This window comes from Vigna umbellata, chromosome 5 (genome assembly GCF_029865625.1).
Source record: "Vigna umbellata cultivar VRB3 chromosome 5, Vumbellata_1.0, whole genome shotgun sequence".
In the NCBI taxonomy this organism is placed as follows: Eukaryota; Viridiplantae; Streptophyta; class Magnoliopsida; order Fabales; family Fabaceae; genus Vigna; species Vigna umbellata.
Genome location: NC_142169.1, coordinates 14,675,107 through 14,693,486, shown reverse-complemented (window position 1 = coordinate 14,693,486; position 18,380 = coordinate 14,675,107). Strand labels below are relative to the sequence as shown.

At 33.0% G+C, this 18,380-nt stretch overlaps 3 protein-coding genes across 3 annotated transcripts; 1 reads left to right on the top strand and 2 right to left on the bottom strand.

The window, feature by feature from the left end:
* On the top strand, positions 1 to 1,859 carry LOC124840877 (protein NETWORKED 3C-like). The gene is made up of 2 exons (XM_088092195.1): positions 1 to 400; positions 937 to 1,859. Exons 1-2 carry the CDS (start codon positions 325 to 327, stop codon positions 1,722 to 1,724), a joined length of 864 nt encoding a protein of 287 aa, XP_087948321.1. The 5' UTR covers positions 1 to 324; the 3' UTR covers positions 1,725 to 1,859.
* A 152-nt stretch (positions 1,860 to 2,011) lies between these two features.
* On the bottom strand, positions 2,012 to 5,190 carry LOC124840879 (pentatricopeptide repeat-containing protein At3g26782, mitochondrial-like). Its single transcript, XM_047317013.2, has 2 exons — positions 4,069 to 5,190; positions 2,012 to 3,189 (listed from the first exon to the last, which is right to left on the bottom strand). The coding sequence occupies exons 1-2, from the start codon at positions 5,029 to 5,031 to the stop codon at positions 2,146 to 2,148; spliced, it is 2,007 nt and encodes a 668-aa protein (XP_047172969.2). The 5' UTR covers positions 5,032 to 5,190; the 3' UTR covers positions 2,012 to 2,145.
* Positions 5,191 to 10,545: 5,355 nt separating this feature from the next.
* On the bottom strand, positions 10,546 to 11,302 carry LOC148197779 (uncharacterized). The gene has a single exon (XM_088091978.1). It carries the CDS (start codon positions 11,243 to 11,245, stop codon positions 10,727 to 10,729), a length of 519 nt encoding a protein of 172 aa, XP_087948104.1. The 5' UTR covers positions 11,246 to 11,302; the 3' UTR covers positions 10,546 to 10,726.
* Between the last annotated feature and the right edge of the window lie 7,078 nt (positions 11,303 to 18,380).

Genomic DNA, 18,380 nt, shown 5'->3' with positions numbered 1-18,380 from the left:
AGCTGAACTGTCAATATTATAGTCATTACAAAATAACGTGTGCTTTAAATAAATGAATATTATTGAAATGGTTTATAAAAAGTCAACCAAATTTTTTGAGTTAAAATAGGAAATTGGAAACTATAGAACTCTGCCACAGGATGCTTTCTAATTTGTTAAAGAATCTGCTTAACTTTGGTCTGCTGCAATATACAAAGTCCATCATGGCATAAATCTTCCTCTTCAAATTCTATACTTTACTTGTTTCCTTACACTTTACCCTGTTGTCACCGTTTCTCCTCTAATAAATTATCTTGCTCGGAGTTGAAGAAGACACATTTGACCATGGAGAATAAAGATCCTGAATCATGGAGTTCTGCTCCTATCTATCAGTCTCAATGGCTTCAAACAACCATATCAGGTTCTCTCTATCTTAGTCACTCATACTCATACAGATATACATACACATGCATGCTTGCTGAGGTGTAAAAGTTCTATTTTGCAGACTAAATATATGTGCAACTAGTATTTCCATACTTTAACTTGTTAGCGTTCTTTGACTCAACTTTGCATTAAAAGCATATTATAAAGTTGTAGAAAGTGAAGTTGACTACTGAAAGAGGGAGGGGGTGACATGAACTGAGGCTAGAAAAAGGCATGTTTGAAGTCGATTTCATATACTAGATTAGAAACTGTCCTCTCAGAAAAGGTTCAATAGGAGCACCTGGAATATATATTGCACATTAATTATCAAGTAGTAATATTTTTAGTCCTCAAAATCCCTTAGACATCCCTCTTAACCAAAATTCCAGGTTTAAAATCTGGGATTTCTGGCTTATTTATTGCCTGTAGGAGTTGCTCAAAGTCAAACAAACATTATTGGAATATACATAAGGTCTTAACCTAGTTATTCTGCAGTATATACTCACAAACACCTGAATTTTAATAACTTTTTAGACTTGGATGAGAAATTGGATGCTATGAAGACCATTTTAGATGGTGACAATTCTCCAAAAGAACTCATGCATTGCGAATGGAGAGAAGATCTCATAGAGATGCTTGAAGATTTTGGCCAATCTTACCGTGTGTTAGCCATAGCATATAACCAACTGAAGTTAAAAACCTCTCAGGGTACCTTCCAATCTGGATCTTTATCATCTTCTGGTACATCAAGAACCATTTGTTCTATCTGCAATAAAAGAGCAATAGGTAAATTGAGAGATAAAAATAACCAAGGAGATGAATGTTCCTTGGAGCACTCCAATATCAAAATTGACCGTAGTATCCTTGGTTTTGATCTTTCAAACGAGCAAGGAGATGAATGCCATGAACTGTTATCAGCAGGCACATGCAGCACGAAATTAAAACCAGAACGCAGAAATATTCAAATGGAGGACAGAATGACAAAATTTTCAACCACTGAAGAGAAGATTGACGATTCGGAATTAAATCAGAGAACTGAAGATCCTCCAATGATCAGTTTCAAATGTGACAATTTGTGGTCGACACTAAAGTATCAAACAAAACTTACACAGGACAATCTGCACCAGTTGCTACTGCTGGTCCAAAGAAATGATGAAAAGAGAGAAACCATCAGAAGGCTTAGACTAAAGGTGGAAACTTTGAAGACTGAGAACAGGGCCCTGCAGATTTCTTTAACCCACTCCAATGCTGATTCAGAATGTGATCAACCACAGACTTCAAGAGCAGGAGGAAGATCTACAGGCAAGCTCTTCAAAATCTAGTATTCTATGCAAGCAATCGACACTCAGAATTTTTTTTTGCAGAACGTTGTTATGATATACTTTTTCCTTTAGTAACTAAGTGAGCACTTGTACCGACGATACTATAGGTGCGACTTTACATGTCTTGAGGCATGTAGTAAAAAACAGTCATCATATGTTATTTGCAGTTGGTTCTACGGTGATCTCATGTGTACTATAACATTGTACATTCAAACTGAGTATTAGTCACTAAAAGATCAGTGCCTTTTTTTCCATTATCCTAATAACTGGATCTAATGGATCCACTGTTCACTCCAAAATCAAATTAAACAGTGTATTTAAGATAGATATGCACTTTCATAGCTCCATGTCTGGCTAGTAAGATGAATACATAATGCACAACCTACACCATAGATTTTGGCTACCATTATTTCAATTGCTGTCACCAGTAGTCCCCACATGAACACATACCATCCTTAAAATGATGAAACCGCTTAGAATCTCTGACAACAATTTCTCGATTTACTGCTTTGGAAATAAATTTAATTGCAATGTGGCAGTCACCACAAATTCTAAGATTTTTTATGATATGGATCACTGACCCAGGAACTGAATTCATGATTCCAAAGCAAACTGCTAGTTTCTCACTATGAACTCTTAGAACCATTCCTTTCTCTTCCTCATCAACATCATGAAGAACTGAGGTCAAATTTGGCATATACCCAAGTGCTTGCAGCTTGACATTTAATTTGTCTAGGTACTCATAAATCTTCTCATGTTGAGGATGTTCTTTGTCTCCAACTAAGAATACATGTACCCTACCCTTGAGCTCTACTATACTATATCCAGGGGTTTTAAGCAACCCACGACTCTTCATCAATATCCTCATCCTCTCAACTTCATCCCACCTTCCAGCATCAGCATAAATATTAGAGAGTAGAACATAGTACCCACAACTACTTGGATCTAACTGAAATAGTTTTTTAGCAGAGATCTCCCCAAGTTCCACATTTTTATGAATCCTACAAGCCCCAAGAAGGGAACCCCAGATTATAAAATCAGGTTTCACCTTCATTTCCAGGATCAAACGATAAGCCTCATTAAGATAGCCAGCACGCCCGAGGAGATCAACCATGCAAGAATAGTGCTCAATACCAGGTTCAACATTAAATTCACTTTTCATTCTATTAAACCAATGCCGGCCTTCTTTTAACAAACCAGCATGGCTGCATGCAGCTAAAACTGACACAAAAGTAATGTAATTCGGCTTGTCTCCAGATCTTATCATCTCGTAGAAGACTTCCATAGCCTCTTTTGCACGGCCATGCATTCCGTAACCAGCAACCATAGCAGTCCATGACTTAACATTCTTCATGTTCATGCGGTCAAATGCCTTCCTAGCCATCTCAACTCTCCCACATTTGCAGTACATATCCACTATAGATGTACCTACAACCACACTATCCTCCATATCCATCTTTATAACCTATAGTACAAGAAAACGAGCCGGTGAGACCAACAAAAATCTAGGCACTCGCTAATTATTCCATACATAAATACAATTTTAGGACCAAAAATTGGAGCAAAAATAAATTAAAATTTGGAACCTAAACTTGGACAGTTTACACCATGTTTCCGTTTTGGTCCTTATTAAATGAAGAAAAACTCATAATTTTGGTTTATACAAAAAAGGCATAAATCTTCTCTTACTCATCATAGTTTCAAGGATGTACAATTTTAGTTTCTATAAAAATTTAATTGCTCATTTGAACTTTCAAATTTTCAAAATAAACCATTCTAGTTTACTATTAATATTATCTAATTGTTAAAAAAAAATCTGACGCATGGTTGGTGAAAAAGCGTAGTTAGTTATCCAAATAGGATATCAACGGTAAGGTTTAAAACCTGTTATCGCTAACAGACACATCACTATTTTTTGTTAGAATTAGATGACATATTAACTTTAGACAAAAATTGTTCAATTTTAAAAACTGAAAGATCGAACGAGCAATCAAAATTTTATAAGAACTAAAATTTCACATTCATAAAACTATGGAGACCAAGAGTGAATTTAAGCCAAAAAAAAATATTACAACAAATTTGCCGCCCCCGTCCTTTGCCACAGTTACAATGCTATTAGATGTTTGCAGTGTTTGACAAACACTAGTCAATTAAATATTTAATTTCGTCATAAAATGTTTACAAACTCAGAAAACATCGAACATCATGATAACTTCAACAAGCAGTTAGGACCAATGTATAAACAATTTCATCAGGTAGGAACCAAAATATAAAATTTTCAAGTAACCACCAAATGTAAATCGGTGTCTAAAGACCAAATGAACCGGTGCATTAAGTAACACACCTGGTCATGTATGCACTTTCCCAGCTGCAAAGCTCCTGAATTCGCGCAGGCCAACAACACCGCAGACAATGTCACCTCGTTATATTTAACCTTGCCACTCTTCACCATGTCAGCAAAAACACAGAAAGCCTCAGCTGACAACCCATTCTGCGCATACTGAGAAATTATAGAGTTCCAAGAGCAGACATCACTCTCATGCATTCCATCAAACACTTTCCTCGCCACCCCCATTTCTCCACACTTGGCATAAGCATCCATCAAAGTATTCCCAACACCCACACACCCCTCAAACCCCCTCTTGACCACCAACCCATGAACCCCTTCAGTCGCACTCCTCCACCCCACCCGCGAACACGCCGAAAGAACACACCCCACAAGCATGGAATCCACGAAAGCCTCATACTCAGATTCCGCACTCCCACTGTCCTCCGCCAACAACTCCTTAAAGAGGCAAACGGCTTCCTGGGCGCGGTCGTTTCGGATGTAGCCTGCAATCATGGATGTCCACGAAACGACGTTTCGGCTGGGAATTTCGTCGAAAAGGTAGCGCGCGAGGTCAGGGAAGCCGCATTTGGAGTACATGTCGACGAGCGCGGCGGAGACGAAGAGGTCGTGGCCGAACCCAAATGCGAACGCCTGCTGGTGGGTCTGCACGCCGGCGCGGAGATCGGAGAGTGCGGCACAGGCCTTGATGGCGCATGGGAAGGTGGAGCGGTTGGGATGTAGAGAGAGCTTGCGCATGGAGGAAAATGCGCTGAGAGCTTCCATGAAATCGCCGCTTCGAGCGAGGTCAGCGATGACGGTGTTCCAGCTAGAGACGCTGGTTTTGTCCACGTATTTGCCGAACATGCTCGTAAGGTTCGCGGTATTGGTCTGCCATGTGGAATAAGCACGTTTGCGACGTGCGGTTGATGGTGTTGTTCTGAACACTAACCGAGTCATCGTCAGTGTTGTTGTTTCCATGCAATGTGATTTGAACTTGCTTCACGTCCCAGGCATTGATAATCGAAGGTGATTTACTTACAGTTCAGAATGCGTGTTCTGCGTATTGCATTTGAATCTCCAAATTATTGAGTGGGAAAATATACAAATATTTTTGGTGTTTTATGTAATTATTATAAACTGTCATGATTTTATAGTCTAAACTGCGTTTGGAATTTATGAGATGTCAGCTTAGGAGTGATGACCATAAGTATATAACTTAAATTCACTCGCAAATTAATGTGTAGAATCTAACTTGAAGTTTTAGGAAAATCAAAAGTAATTTACTTGCAAATTACGAGAGTATTCACCTCTTGAAGGATCAATATATTTTACTAGGGCAATATGAAATCAGCATACAAACACATCTATTGACACCTTTTAATTTCCTTATTTTTTAATATTGCTCTTTAGAGCATAATATTGTTTTTATTATCTCAATTCCCACACTTCAAATTTAGTTTGGTGTGACATATTTATCTTGTAAATGTATTAGTTTATAATAGGGAATCAATTAATAATATGTTGCATATGTTCTTTTATATCGAGAACTAATCAATAAAGTATTTTATGGGGAAGTCAAATAATTGTTACGGTGAGTTTTACACTATGTTTTGAGTGATGTATTATTTTGTCCATAGATGTTTGAAATGGTGACAGTTTTTTATCATCTTTATCATTTACACTTTGAATTAGGATGTCATCTTTGTCTTCTCTAAAAGAGTAGAAGATTTTTGGTTGAAAGATCAATAATTGCATGTTCTTTTAAGTGTCATTGGTGGATTGATTGAAATTCCTCTTTATTAAGATTTTATGTGAAATCAATAAGAAAATAGGTGTAGGATAGCATAATATCTTTTGAAGTCTCAAAGTTTGTTATCATGAATAAGTTTAAATTTAAGGTTGTTAAAGATAAGATCATCTAGAGAGACTAGACCGTCTAACAACTCATATTTTGATGTTTAATATACAATACTTAACGAAATATCGGTTATTGACTAAAGCATCTAAAGGATGTGTTTACTAAAAATAACATTGAAGATATGTAATCAAATTATCCATGACGTATCCATAGAAGAAGTTATAAAAGTTTAAAACAGTGTTTGATAAATATGGCTTGATCAAACTCAGGTATACGTTGTAGGCCAGTAGGGCTTTTTCACGAAGATAGCTTGTACGATTCTTCTAGGTTAGTAGCTTTGAATATGTATTCTTGTTTTTTAACGTCTCTATGTTTAGAGCTCTTAGATAAAACTTAGTGTTGTTATTTTCTACACAGATAACGAGAACAAGGCATGCAAGCACAAAGACACTTTTTTGTATAGTATTAAATATTTTATCTGTTGATGATTGTAAAGTATATAATGTGTTTAGAGCATTCTCATATGTCAATATCATTTAATTAATGCATGTTTAACGATCATTTTAATATAAATGGTGTATATGACATATTTATTAGATGCTTGTCTTATAAAGTTTTTCATGTGATATCAAGTACTAGCTTTTAAACATTTTATCTTTTGAATACGCATACGTGATACGCTGTCGTTGAAGCTATCAAATTAATACTACTTTTCAAGGCAACTTCAATATTGCCATGTCAGTAGTCAAGAAAGTAGATAGGGTTAAAGTAACCCTGAGTCGTCTCTCAACAAATACGAAATTGCTTTTCAATATTTGAATCTTATGAATGTTACGCAATGCTCAAGAATGAAAGTGAGAAACTATGCTAATGAAATTAATGTTTGAAGAATGTTTAAAGAACAATGAGAAAACTTAGAAACAATTATGATGAAATAGGCTAATTCCACTGCTTTTCCAAGATAGATTCATCATCGGTTATCCACAGATCATTGTTCAATTGATTATTGTTCAAGTTTCAAATTAATTAAAGTACATTCCTAATTAATTGGAGGGCGATCATGCAATTAACCAAAGTAGATTCTCAATCAAAGGCAAGACCTTTCTAGATTATTCATAATGAATTCAACCAAAGTACATTCTTAATCAAATTCTATTGTGTTTAATCATGTCCATTCTTAAATCTCCTAACCAAATATTAAAAGCTAATTAATCAAAGTAAATTCTCAATTAATTATAGTTGAAATTATTACCACCAATCAAAGTACATTCTCAATTGATAGCAAAAACCCGTTTAATCATATGAAAGTTCCTAAATTTAATCAAAGTAGATTATCAATCAAACCTAGAAACCCTTGGACTCATATGATTAATATGCATGTAGATTCAAACACCTTATGATGCAAAAATCATTACTTTTAATATGATTGAGAGATGAAAGACTTAGAAGAAGAATAACTCAAATCAATAATCAAAAGAAACAGATTCATAAATTCAACTTAACCTCATAATCCATAATGAAATTACAGTGGAATAGCCCTAGAAGCTTAGCCCTCCATGAATGGAGTAGAATACATGATGAAATAAAATGAAAGGAGTGGTGGATGAATGCTTCCAAGTGGAGGAGGGAGTCTGAGAGAATGAATGAGTTGTGATTTCTGCCTCCCCTGGGTCTCTTTATATAAGCTTGATTGGGCTTGCACTCTAAATCTTCTGTTGATAAAATCTTTTATTTTATATCTAATATCTTCCAAATATTCAACAGTTTAATCGGTTTTTGAGAATATTTGATAATATCTTTTCTAGATTCAAAAAGATTTGACAAATATTATCTTTTGATATTTATTGATATAGTTAAATAAGGTAATTGTTTACCAATATCAAATAAAATATCTTAGGATATATTTTCTCCATATTATCTTTTAAAATATCTAACAAATTTGAACTTGCCCAAAATTACAATTCAACCCATTTTATTTTATTCAAAATTGCCCAGAAGTCTAGAAATTTCTTCTAATTGCACTTTAGCCTTTTCTTTCTTTTCAAAATTGCAATTCAAACTTTAATTCCATCTGCATCAATAAACATTAGACTCTCCAAAATAATTTATGCAACTAAAATCACATTTTAAGCCTCTTTAATTCCTAAACTTGATAAAGTCAATCATCACAAATTCACTTTAAATCAATTATTTAAGCACAAGAATCTCATCAAAAAATTGAATTTTAAAACATAAATGTGGGCATAAATATGCACTCATCAATATGTCATTGTAGTTCTGACAGAAAAATGTTTGGATGCTTTTTTTTAGGAACTTTCTATCGTTTAGCGTTGGTCTGAGTTTAGTTTATTGATTAGACACTTACATATGTTTTTTAGTATTGTTTATGACTTTCGTTTCATAAGATATTTGCTTGATAAAACGTTAGTTTTAGAAAAACGCTTCACTTTGTAAGGTGTTTTTTATAACATGTTAACTTTTTAGACGTTCAGACGTTGTTTGTTACACATATCATCTATTAGATTATTCTTTAAAGAAAAAGTTTTCTTTCATTAGACGTTATTTTACAAAGGCAATATTTCATTGAATATTTTTTGATAAACTTTAAAACTTAAGTTGCTAGACATTATGATTTTGTTTCAACAACCCTCTATCATAATAGCTCACATAAAGTCAACCCTAGAGTATACAATTACTTATAAGAAGGCTTGACTCATAAAATAATTAGCCATAGAAAAGGTTTATGACAATTGGGAAGAGTCATACCAAAATTTGTCATCCCTTCAAAAGCTAAAGCAAGTTTACTTGAGTTTATTTGAAAAATGAATACCCAACCAACATATCAAGGTAACCAGTTAGATGAGGACCACATCCTCTTTAAGAGGATGTTTTGGACATTTAAACCATGGATTGATGGCTTTAATGAAATCTTTCTAATGCTTTAATGAAATCTTAGCTTATTCAGTAAGTCTAGTAACAAGTTTGACTTAATCATATTTTATGTATTAACTATTGTGAAAACATCGGTGGAGTCCTATGCTACACAATATCCTAAAGATAATGGTTAGAATTCTTTCATCGATTAGAGATAAGATAATTTCATAGTATATAAGTGAGTGCAAATTTTACCTTACAACCTAGTTTTGTGTAGTTGAGTTAGACTTTCTTAACATGATATCAAAGTCATGCATTAAAACCCATCCTAACGAGATTTCTTGTTTGTTTGGTCTATTGTACCACCTACTATCATAATATTTATTGTTTGTTGAGCATATTATTCCACCTACTATTGAGCCGCTATCGGACTACTCATTAATGTCTAGTCTCATGCTCGAGATGTATATGGGAGGTGTGTTGGAAGTCTCATGTCGCCTAGAAATAAGACGATTTCATATTATATAAGTGGAAGTTAAAACTTCATCTACACAAACCGATTTTATAGAGTTGAGTTAGGGTTAAAGTCCACTTTTTAACAACAATTTTTATAAAATTCTTGCACAATAACTCCACTAAAAGACTTAATCAAATCACATATTTCATGATAATAATGTGTAAGCTAATTGTTAGCTTATGAACAACACAAGAACTATCAAATTAGTCATTTTGTATTTTTTTTTATAGTATAATGGAAGCCTATGAATGTAGATCTTCAATAACTCCGAAAAAAAATATATTCAATTAACTTTTGTGTGTCTTTCACTATTATAGAATAAGTTAATTAACTTTTGTGTGTCTTTCACTATTATAGAATAAGTTTTACAATATTACTGGCTTTGATGCACCATAATCACTATATTATTCACCACTTGATGTCATCAATATTTGTGGTGGAATTATTAGATGCCTTGAAATGAATGAGTTCATGACACTATAAACCCTTAAAGAAGTCATTTTACATTTGCTATGATAAATTAAGTATTGTTTGTGGCAATTTGATATATATATATATATATATATATATATATATATATATATATATATATATATATATATATATATATATATACTTTTTTAAAAAAACCAAATTTTGTAAACAGACAGAGAAAATAAGTTTACATATTATATTTTGAGTAAGTGTTACAATTTCTTAAAAAAAATTAAATTTTTTGTATTTTTTACTTTGTGAACTCACCAATAAACTTAAATCAATCTTTCTCTTTGAGAGTTTTTTTTTTTAATTATCTTTTGAGATTTTAATCTCAAGAGAAAATTGAAACAAAATAACCGGTTTGTGCACTTCTTATAATTAGAAGTGATTTGTTTATTCATTTATAATCGGTATTTTAATTAGTGAAACATCTTGTCTTAAGAAAAAACTAAACGTAACACTAGTTGAGATAAATCAATATAAAACTAAGTTGTTGCGTAGTTTAATGTTTAAATAAGTTATTATTCGTGATAAATAGTCTAAAACTTTATTCTACTATGTTTAAATATTACCAATTTCATAAAAATACCAAACACATTACCAAATAATGAGTCACACGCCAACATTTAATCAAATACAATACGAGAATCTCGAGTTTAATTTTCTAGACAGAAAAAAAAAAAATAGTTGCTAATACTGAATCTGATTTTACTACAAACATCAGTCGCTTAGCAGTCCATAAATACTCTGCTTTGACTTTTAAAAATAAAAAAACACTAAAACCAGAAAATTCTTACTAATTTTTCCTGTAGCAAGATCTCACCAGGAAATTGGAACAAAGTTCATGAGAATCAACGAATTGGGCAGAAGTGAATGTATAAAGTACATAATAAGGTAGGAAGAAGAGTGAAAAAGCCTTGAAGAGAAGACAATTATATAGTAAATACTCAAACAATAACCATGTTACTACTTATGACTGCAAAAGATAGGAGAAGAGCAACAATGAGAGCAGCAGAATGGAACCTAGCTGAAGCAGAAGAGATTTTGCCCTGAAATTCCCCTGAAGAGGGTGCAGGAGCTGGTGCCTCAGAAGAAGTATCATAACTCAGTGGTTGATAGCCACTTGGAGTGGGAAAAAATGATGAAATATCAGGAGCAGACACATAAGGCAAAACTCCTGGAGAAGCTGAAATTGTAGGCTCAGTAGTAGTTGAACTCACACCCTTTGAAACCAAGATAACCGAAATGGCAAATGAAAAAAACAGCTTCATCAGAGTGGCCATGAGGGTGCAGAAATTTGTGGAGTGTTGGTAACTGTGAGTGTGTTTTTGAAGGGATAAGATAAAGATGTAATAATATAAGAAGCAAGAATAGAATGTGAGAGTTAAATTTGAGGTGCATTTGGTGAGAATCACGGGGTAAGCAAGGAAGAGGGTGAGGTATAAAATTATGTTTTTTCTTCCCATATTTATGAAACTCCTTTGTTTGTGTTTCTTTGTCGGTTGAGGAGAGTGCAAAAGAGATTCTCTATTTTCTAATATTGGAACAATTCAGCCACTGTGAGATTCATTTAACACAGTTCACATGGTGAAGCCTTTAGATTTTTATAATGAAAAGGGACCCAGTTTCTTTTGGCCTACCATGTGAGTACTAGAACATGCTAAATGATGGTAACATGCATCTCTAGTTTAAAATATAACACAATTCTTCTACCCTGTTGCAGGCACCAAATGAAGCTTTATGTGTTCTTGTTTGGATAATTTTTTTAGAGTAAAAAAAATGTTTTTCTTGTTTATCTTTTTCAGTAATAATAGTATAAAAGTAAAAGTTTATGACATTGACTTTACCAAAAGGTTTAATTTATTTTAACTGCTAATCTGCTAAATATTATCCAAACAAACTAGAGTTCAATTTTATATATGATTAAAAATGCTTTTTGAGAAGCAGAATGCATGAAAAAAAAATTGATATTTAATAGAGATTTATTTTTTAATTTGTCAAGGTTTTTATTCTCCACAAATTAATTTGTGAGAGCTTTTCAAACCTCCACGGTTAGGGTTGTAACTATTAATTTGTGGAAGTTTTTTTTTATGCGGGGTTTTTTTAGAGCAATAACTTCTTCTTATTAATTTATAGAAGTTTGAAACCTTTCTTATTTATAATTATCCACCTACATTTATAGTTTCTCAATTTAATGAAATTTGTCTTTTATAATAAGAAGTAAACAAAATATATAAATTTCTAAAATACACAAAAATTAACCAAAATTAATTTTATTGATGATTTAAGGTAAAATACATTCATTGATAATTACCCTGTAAATATAAAAGAAGAAAATACATAAGGTTGAAAAAAGAAATATTTAAGAGGCAAATCTTATTATCATTATCATAATCTTTGAACTCTCTAAAATGTACTATTATGCCCTAGTCTTCAACTTCATCCATGACGCGATCAACTTCATCTAACATTGTATTTCACATGGTTAACTACCTTCACTTATACACTGAATAGACCCTTTCGTGATTTCTTTTTTGAATTGACTTTAGTGAACCACCACAACAAAAGCAACATCATGATGGCCAACAATCATAATGCATCTTTGGTCTTTTCTTTGATACAGGTGGATCCTAACCTAAATATACCTGCAAAGAAAGTTCAGGAGTCATATCAGTTGATGACAATTATTTCTGCTAACAATTGATACTAATTATTAATCAAACATGTTGAGACAAGACAAGCTCGTCTACAACATCTTTGATTTTGAAGTTTAAACAAACAACATTAAACGAAGCAGTCTTGAGTATAGTCTTAGATTGTAAAACAGTAGAAACAGAGAAATACAAACAAAGAAGAAGTTCACCATAATCAAAATACTAACGTTTAATAGGAACACTAAGTATATAATAAAAGGTGTATACATAACAAATCTATTGGAAAAACTAAGACAAAGAGATGACAACAAATGAAAGAAATAAAATAAAAAAACATAAGAGCTAAAAGCATTTAATTCACAAATATAAACAACAAAACACTAGGAATCCAAAAAATGTTTCGACATGAAAAGCTACAACACAAATAGGTAAACAAGGCTTAAAGAAAACTACTAGGAACGAAGGGCTTTGTAAGAAGTATCCTTAACGACCTCTCCAGGAAGAACAAACAATAAACAAGCCTCACTTAACAATGATCAAACTAATTCTAAGCATAGCTTAAATATAGAAGGATTGAAAGATGTGTTTGGAAGAACATCTCAAAATCCAAAAACTCATATCAAATGAGAATCTTGCTAAACAAGACACACCACCAAACACGTCAAAAAGAGTCTTATAGAACTAGATGACGATAATATTCTCTCAATATGCCGCAATTGATAAAAGTGTCAAACGATGAAGGCACGCTAAAAAGTCTCAAACGATGTAATGGAAAACATCGTGCTAAACACGTTGGTTAGAAAAACCTAAATGGTTTACCCGAACTAGACAAACTCTCACCATAACATGATGAGTTTGATAGACACACCAAAAGAACAAAACTTGCTTCGAAACACATGATAAAAGACATTTCACTAAACACACTCTTGAAAATAACAACTATCTACCAAACAAAAACTAGCTAAGAAAAAAACATCCTACAAGCTAAATGATACCACGTGCCAAACACACTCTAATTCAATGATAAAACTTTCATGACAAATTTAGTATTCTTAATAGAAAAATTGTCTGTCAAAACCTAACCAAACGGTAGAACACATGAAAACCTAGATTGTTCTAAACAAGCATTGAATGTCATTAAACGCTCAACGTTTAAAAGCAACAAGGTAAATAAGAAAAAGGACATATCTATTATGTAGACATTTATTCTAATTTATGCAGGATATCTAGTACAAGCATTCATCTGTTCTATCCAATGCAAGTCAGAAATGATCGTTAGAAAGAAAAAGACATTAGCGGAATGTTTCGTTCATCAAAAGTCGTGGCAAATGAATAGTCTAATCTACCTTTGATAAAGATCTAAAAAGCAAGTCTGCTCTGACAAGAAGACATCAACCTATGATTGCCACCTACGATAAAAGCTACGAAAATTCAAATCACAAGGACAAGCTTTGTCCAACGGTTACAAATCTCAAGGACAAGCATCATCTACCGACTTTATTATCAAAGGTGTATAAATAGAGGATCAAAGAAGAAGATAAAGATAATGATGGAGAATTAAGAAATACAAAGAAAAATCCTTCCAATAGAAGAATTAAGAATCTCTCTCTGAGTTATTAGAGTCAAATCCTCTTACACAAGAGAAGAGCTCAAAAAGGAGATTTACTCTCAAGCTTCATTGCCATACATACTTACTATTGTAAGAAGAGAGAAAGAAAAAGAGAGATAGAGAGAAACACCAGAAAGAAAGAAGAATTGCCATCAAGCTTCATTGATGTATAAACTTACTATTGTAAGAAGAGAGAAGAGAGAGAAATAGTTAGGGAGTAAGTATTGTATTGTATTGAACATATATCCTCTCTTTGAGAGTAATTGTCTAAGACTTGTAAGCAATATGATTGATTGCACATTCTGAAGGAATTTAAACACTTGTGATTAACTCAAGTGAGTTAAGGATTACTAGACAACATATCAGGTTGATACTAGGATTGTCTAGTGGAAACTAGGAATGGGTGAAACTCAATTAGTCAAGGTAACAGAGGTTATTCGTTGACTAAGGATACTAGGAGTGGTGAATAATAATGCACAACCAAGAATGGGTGAAACTTAGTCAAGGTCACAGTAACAAGGGTTACTAGGTTGACAACGACAACCAAGAGTGGGGTAAACTCAAATAGACGATGTATCAAGAGGATACCATGAGTGTCTAGGGATACTAGAAGCGATGAAGAATATTGCACAACCAGGAGTGGCTGAAACTCACTCAAGGTCAATGTAACAAGGGTTACTTGGTTGACAACAACAACCAGGAGTGGGTTAAACTAAACTAGATGGTGTATCAGGAGGATACTAGGAGCGTCTAGAGATACTAGAAGTGGTGAAGAATATTACACAACTAGGAGCTATAAGAGCTTGATCGCTCAACGAATGAGCTCACAAGACATAAAGGGATCTTTTAGAAGAATATGGGCATAAATCTTCAGGACCTGAGTTGTAAAACAAAGCAAAGGAAGGAAAAGCTCACATAAGAGACAATGCTCATAAGCACAAGAAAAGACTTGGGTAAGTCTATAAAAGGCATAAAAGGAAGAGCATGCGTCTCACGAACACTCCTCAAGGAAGCTTAAGGAAAATAGGATCGAAGAGGTTAAAAGAAGTATCTGTCACAAGGATCAACAACAAGACTCTCCCCATGACAAAACCAAAAAGTTAGCTATAGAGATGGGATTGTACCAATGACATTTTTCCAAGACACCAAGCAAAGGAGCAAATGAAACAATTACAAAGCAAAAAGAACTACGAGAGCACAAATGTTTCGTGATACAAAGCAAAATACAATGCGCAAATAATGTTAAGCTTGCTTTGTTCAAGTGTTTGTCTTCTCTTAGTTTTTCTCTCCCAATTGTCTTGAATGTCCTCCTTTCCCGAGTCCAAAGAAGCACCTCTAGTAGCCTTCTTTCAATCCTTTAATATGTCACCTTTAATGTTAGTCAAACTTCAAAAAGGAAACACAAACCACAAGATGTTTTCAAGCACACAAGAGGCCAAAGAAAAAAAGCAACAAAACACAATTTTGAAACTAAATTCAAATGAAATTAGGTGAGACAAGACATAAGCAAAGCCAAGAAAATGACAACCTAAAATTAAGGCACAAAATCAAGTAGGTACACGAAGGAAAAATCCTAAATAAAGGTTCTAGAATAGATGAAGAAAAAAAAACTAAGGAATTGAAGTGTAATATGCTTAGCCAAGAATAAGAAGCTTACGACAATTTGAAAGAATACCAAATTTCAAGTCCAAAATGTGTTTCATAGTTGTTGTAACACTTTTCTTTTAACTCTTTTTTCACTTCTTTTGTCCCTTTTCTTTTCTTCTTTTTCTTTACTTTTTTGTAGAGGAAACTTGTCTTTTCTTTATATATTTCTTGAGACAACAGCAACCAACATATAATCTTAAAAATTCATACCCATTAACAAGGCTGAGACAATCAACATATAGAGAATCCTAAGGAAACCATTTATATTTTGATATTTTGAAAAAGACTTTATGAAAACCTAAGACTAAGAACTTGTTTAGGAACTAAAAACAAGCATGAAAAATAGTAACTAATCTCATACATAAAGCACACAACATTAATGCAAAAAATTACCCATTATAGGTTACACAAGTTTCAAAGGTTTTTCAACTTTTGCAAAATGAAAATAAAATGGCTAATGGCTAACATGGAAGTAATGACAATTTCAGATTCAAACGACTTAGACAAAACTTATAAGATCATAAAATCAAAAATAATGGCTCAAGACATAACCCAAACCCATGACAAATGACACACAAAAAACTGTAATTCATATAGACAATGGAAATCTTAGAACAAAAACATGGATTGATTCAAGAAGAACAAATAGTTTGAATCAAAACTTCAAAACATATGGAACATATACATGGATCAAAAGTACAAATAAGACATGGTGGATCATGTGAGACAACACGAAAAATTCAAGAACATACAATACAAAAATGGGTAAGAACTAGAACACTTATCTATTGAAAACCTCCAAGGAAAGTAATTAGGCTTTGATACTAAATGATGGAGAAGCTCCTTTGACATTTTTTATATGAAGTGATGGCATTGCGAAAGCACGAAGAAGAAGTGTTGAGTTGGCTTGAAGTTGTGAATTAGTGAAACATCCTAGAAGGAGGTTGGGCCAACTTGAAGTGATGTTGCGAGAAAACACTAGAAAGGGAGTTAAATGGTGTCTTCATAACTTATTTTCTTTGATAATAAGTTGATCATGAAATAAATTATCTTAATGAGCTAGTTGTCCTTAATGTTGTAAACGCTATCCTGTTGCAAGCGTTTACAAAACAAGCTTTTAAATCATTCTCCTAGGTTTGGTGAGGAATAACACTTTTGTGGGATTAACGTGTGTGATGAGACATCGCTTTTACATGATATAATTGGTTGTACCGTAGATTCAAACACACAAGCGTTTTATATTGGTTCACTCAAATAAAGCTACTTCCAGTTCTCCTCTAAGATAACTTAGAGGGTCTCATTAAATATTCAACAAAGTAAATTTGAGTATTCTAACCACTCCCGGTATCCCTAAACGCTTCTGGTATCAATTTGATACACCGTCTAGTTGAGTTTCACCTAGTCCTGATTGTGTAGTATTCTTCACCACTTTGGGTATCCCTAAACGATTCTAGTATTAAACTAATACACCGTCTAATTGAGTTTAACCCACTGTTGGTTGTCCTCGTACAACAATAGCAACCTACTATTGTGACCTTCACTGAGTTTCACCTACTTTTGGTTTCACAATATTCTTCACCACTCCTGGTATACCTAAACAATCCTGGTATCCCCTAATACGCTACCTAGTTGAGTTTTCTTTTATAGTTAAAGCAAAGAGCTAAAGTACATGCACTTAAGAAAGAGCCTTGAAGCTTCTTTGGCAAGGGGATGAGTGAGATCCTTCCCTTCCAACTAACTCCTAACTTTCGTCCAAATAAATGCATAGAAACCTTCTCTTGATGTAATCGGTCAAGGCTTCTTTCTTCCAAGTCCAAAACTTCTTCAAGGCCTATTAAAGCATATTTAGGCGTTAATTAAGGCTTAAGGAACTACATTGAACATTTTTAAAAAATAAGGATCATTTCAAACAAAATTGACAAAAATTGGGACCATTATTAAGCCAATTTTTTTTATCATGTGTTAAGTTCAAAGTGTGACATGTGACACTAACAATATAATATAATATGTTAAAAATTATTTTTAATAAAAATGTTAATATAACATTTATATAAATAAAAAATTATTTAAATTTAAAAATAGATAATATTGCTTTATTTTGATAAAAAAATTCAGACAAAATTATGTCTGTTAATAATTTTTTTAAAAAAAAGCCTAATTAAGACATTTTAAAAAATATTAAGACATAATTAAAACTCTTTTAAAAAGAACCAACTTACACACTTTCACCAAAATGAAGTCTATCCGAAGAATTAATTCTTATAATTTTTATGAGACCGGAAGAGATGGAGTGGCGTTTGGAAATTAAAAACCACCGCGCAGCAGAGTCCATGGGGCATGGTACGGAGATGTCAAATTAAAAGTTAAAGACATGTAAGAGTATGGGTGTAAAATCGGAGGTTTTCCGCTGTGGTCCCATTCTTTATATTTTGAATAGTCCAACGCAGTTTCACGAGAAGATATAATTTTTGTAACTATCTTAAATTTGGGAATAAAATAAGGATCCCGGTACTTTGATACTGTGTTTTATTATAACACTTAAATATTATTATTTTATTCAAAATTTATTTATATTTATTAAATATAATACTTAATAAATAAAAAGCAGAGTCAAATGATAGTCAGAGAAAAAGTGGATGTCAAAAAACATTTTTTCATAAAATAATTGTAAAACATGTTAATTCCAAAGAC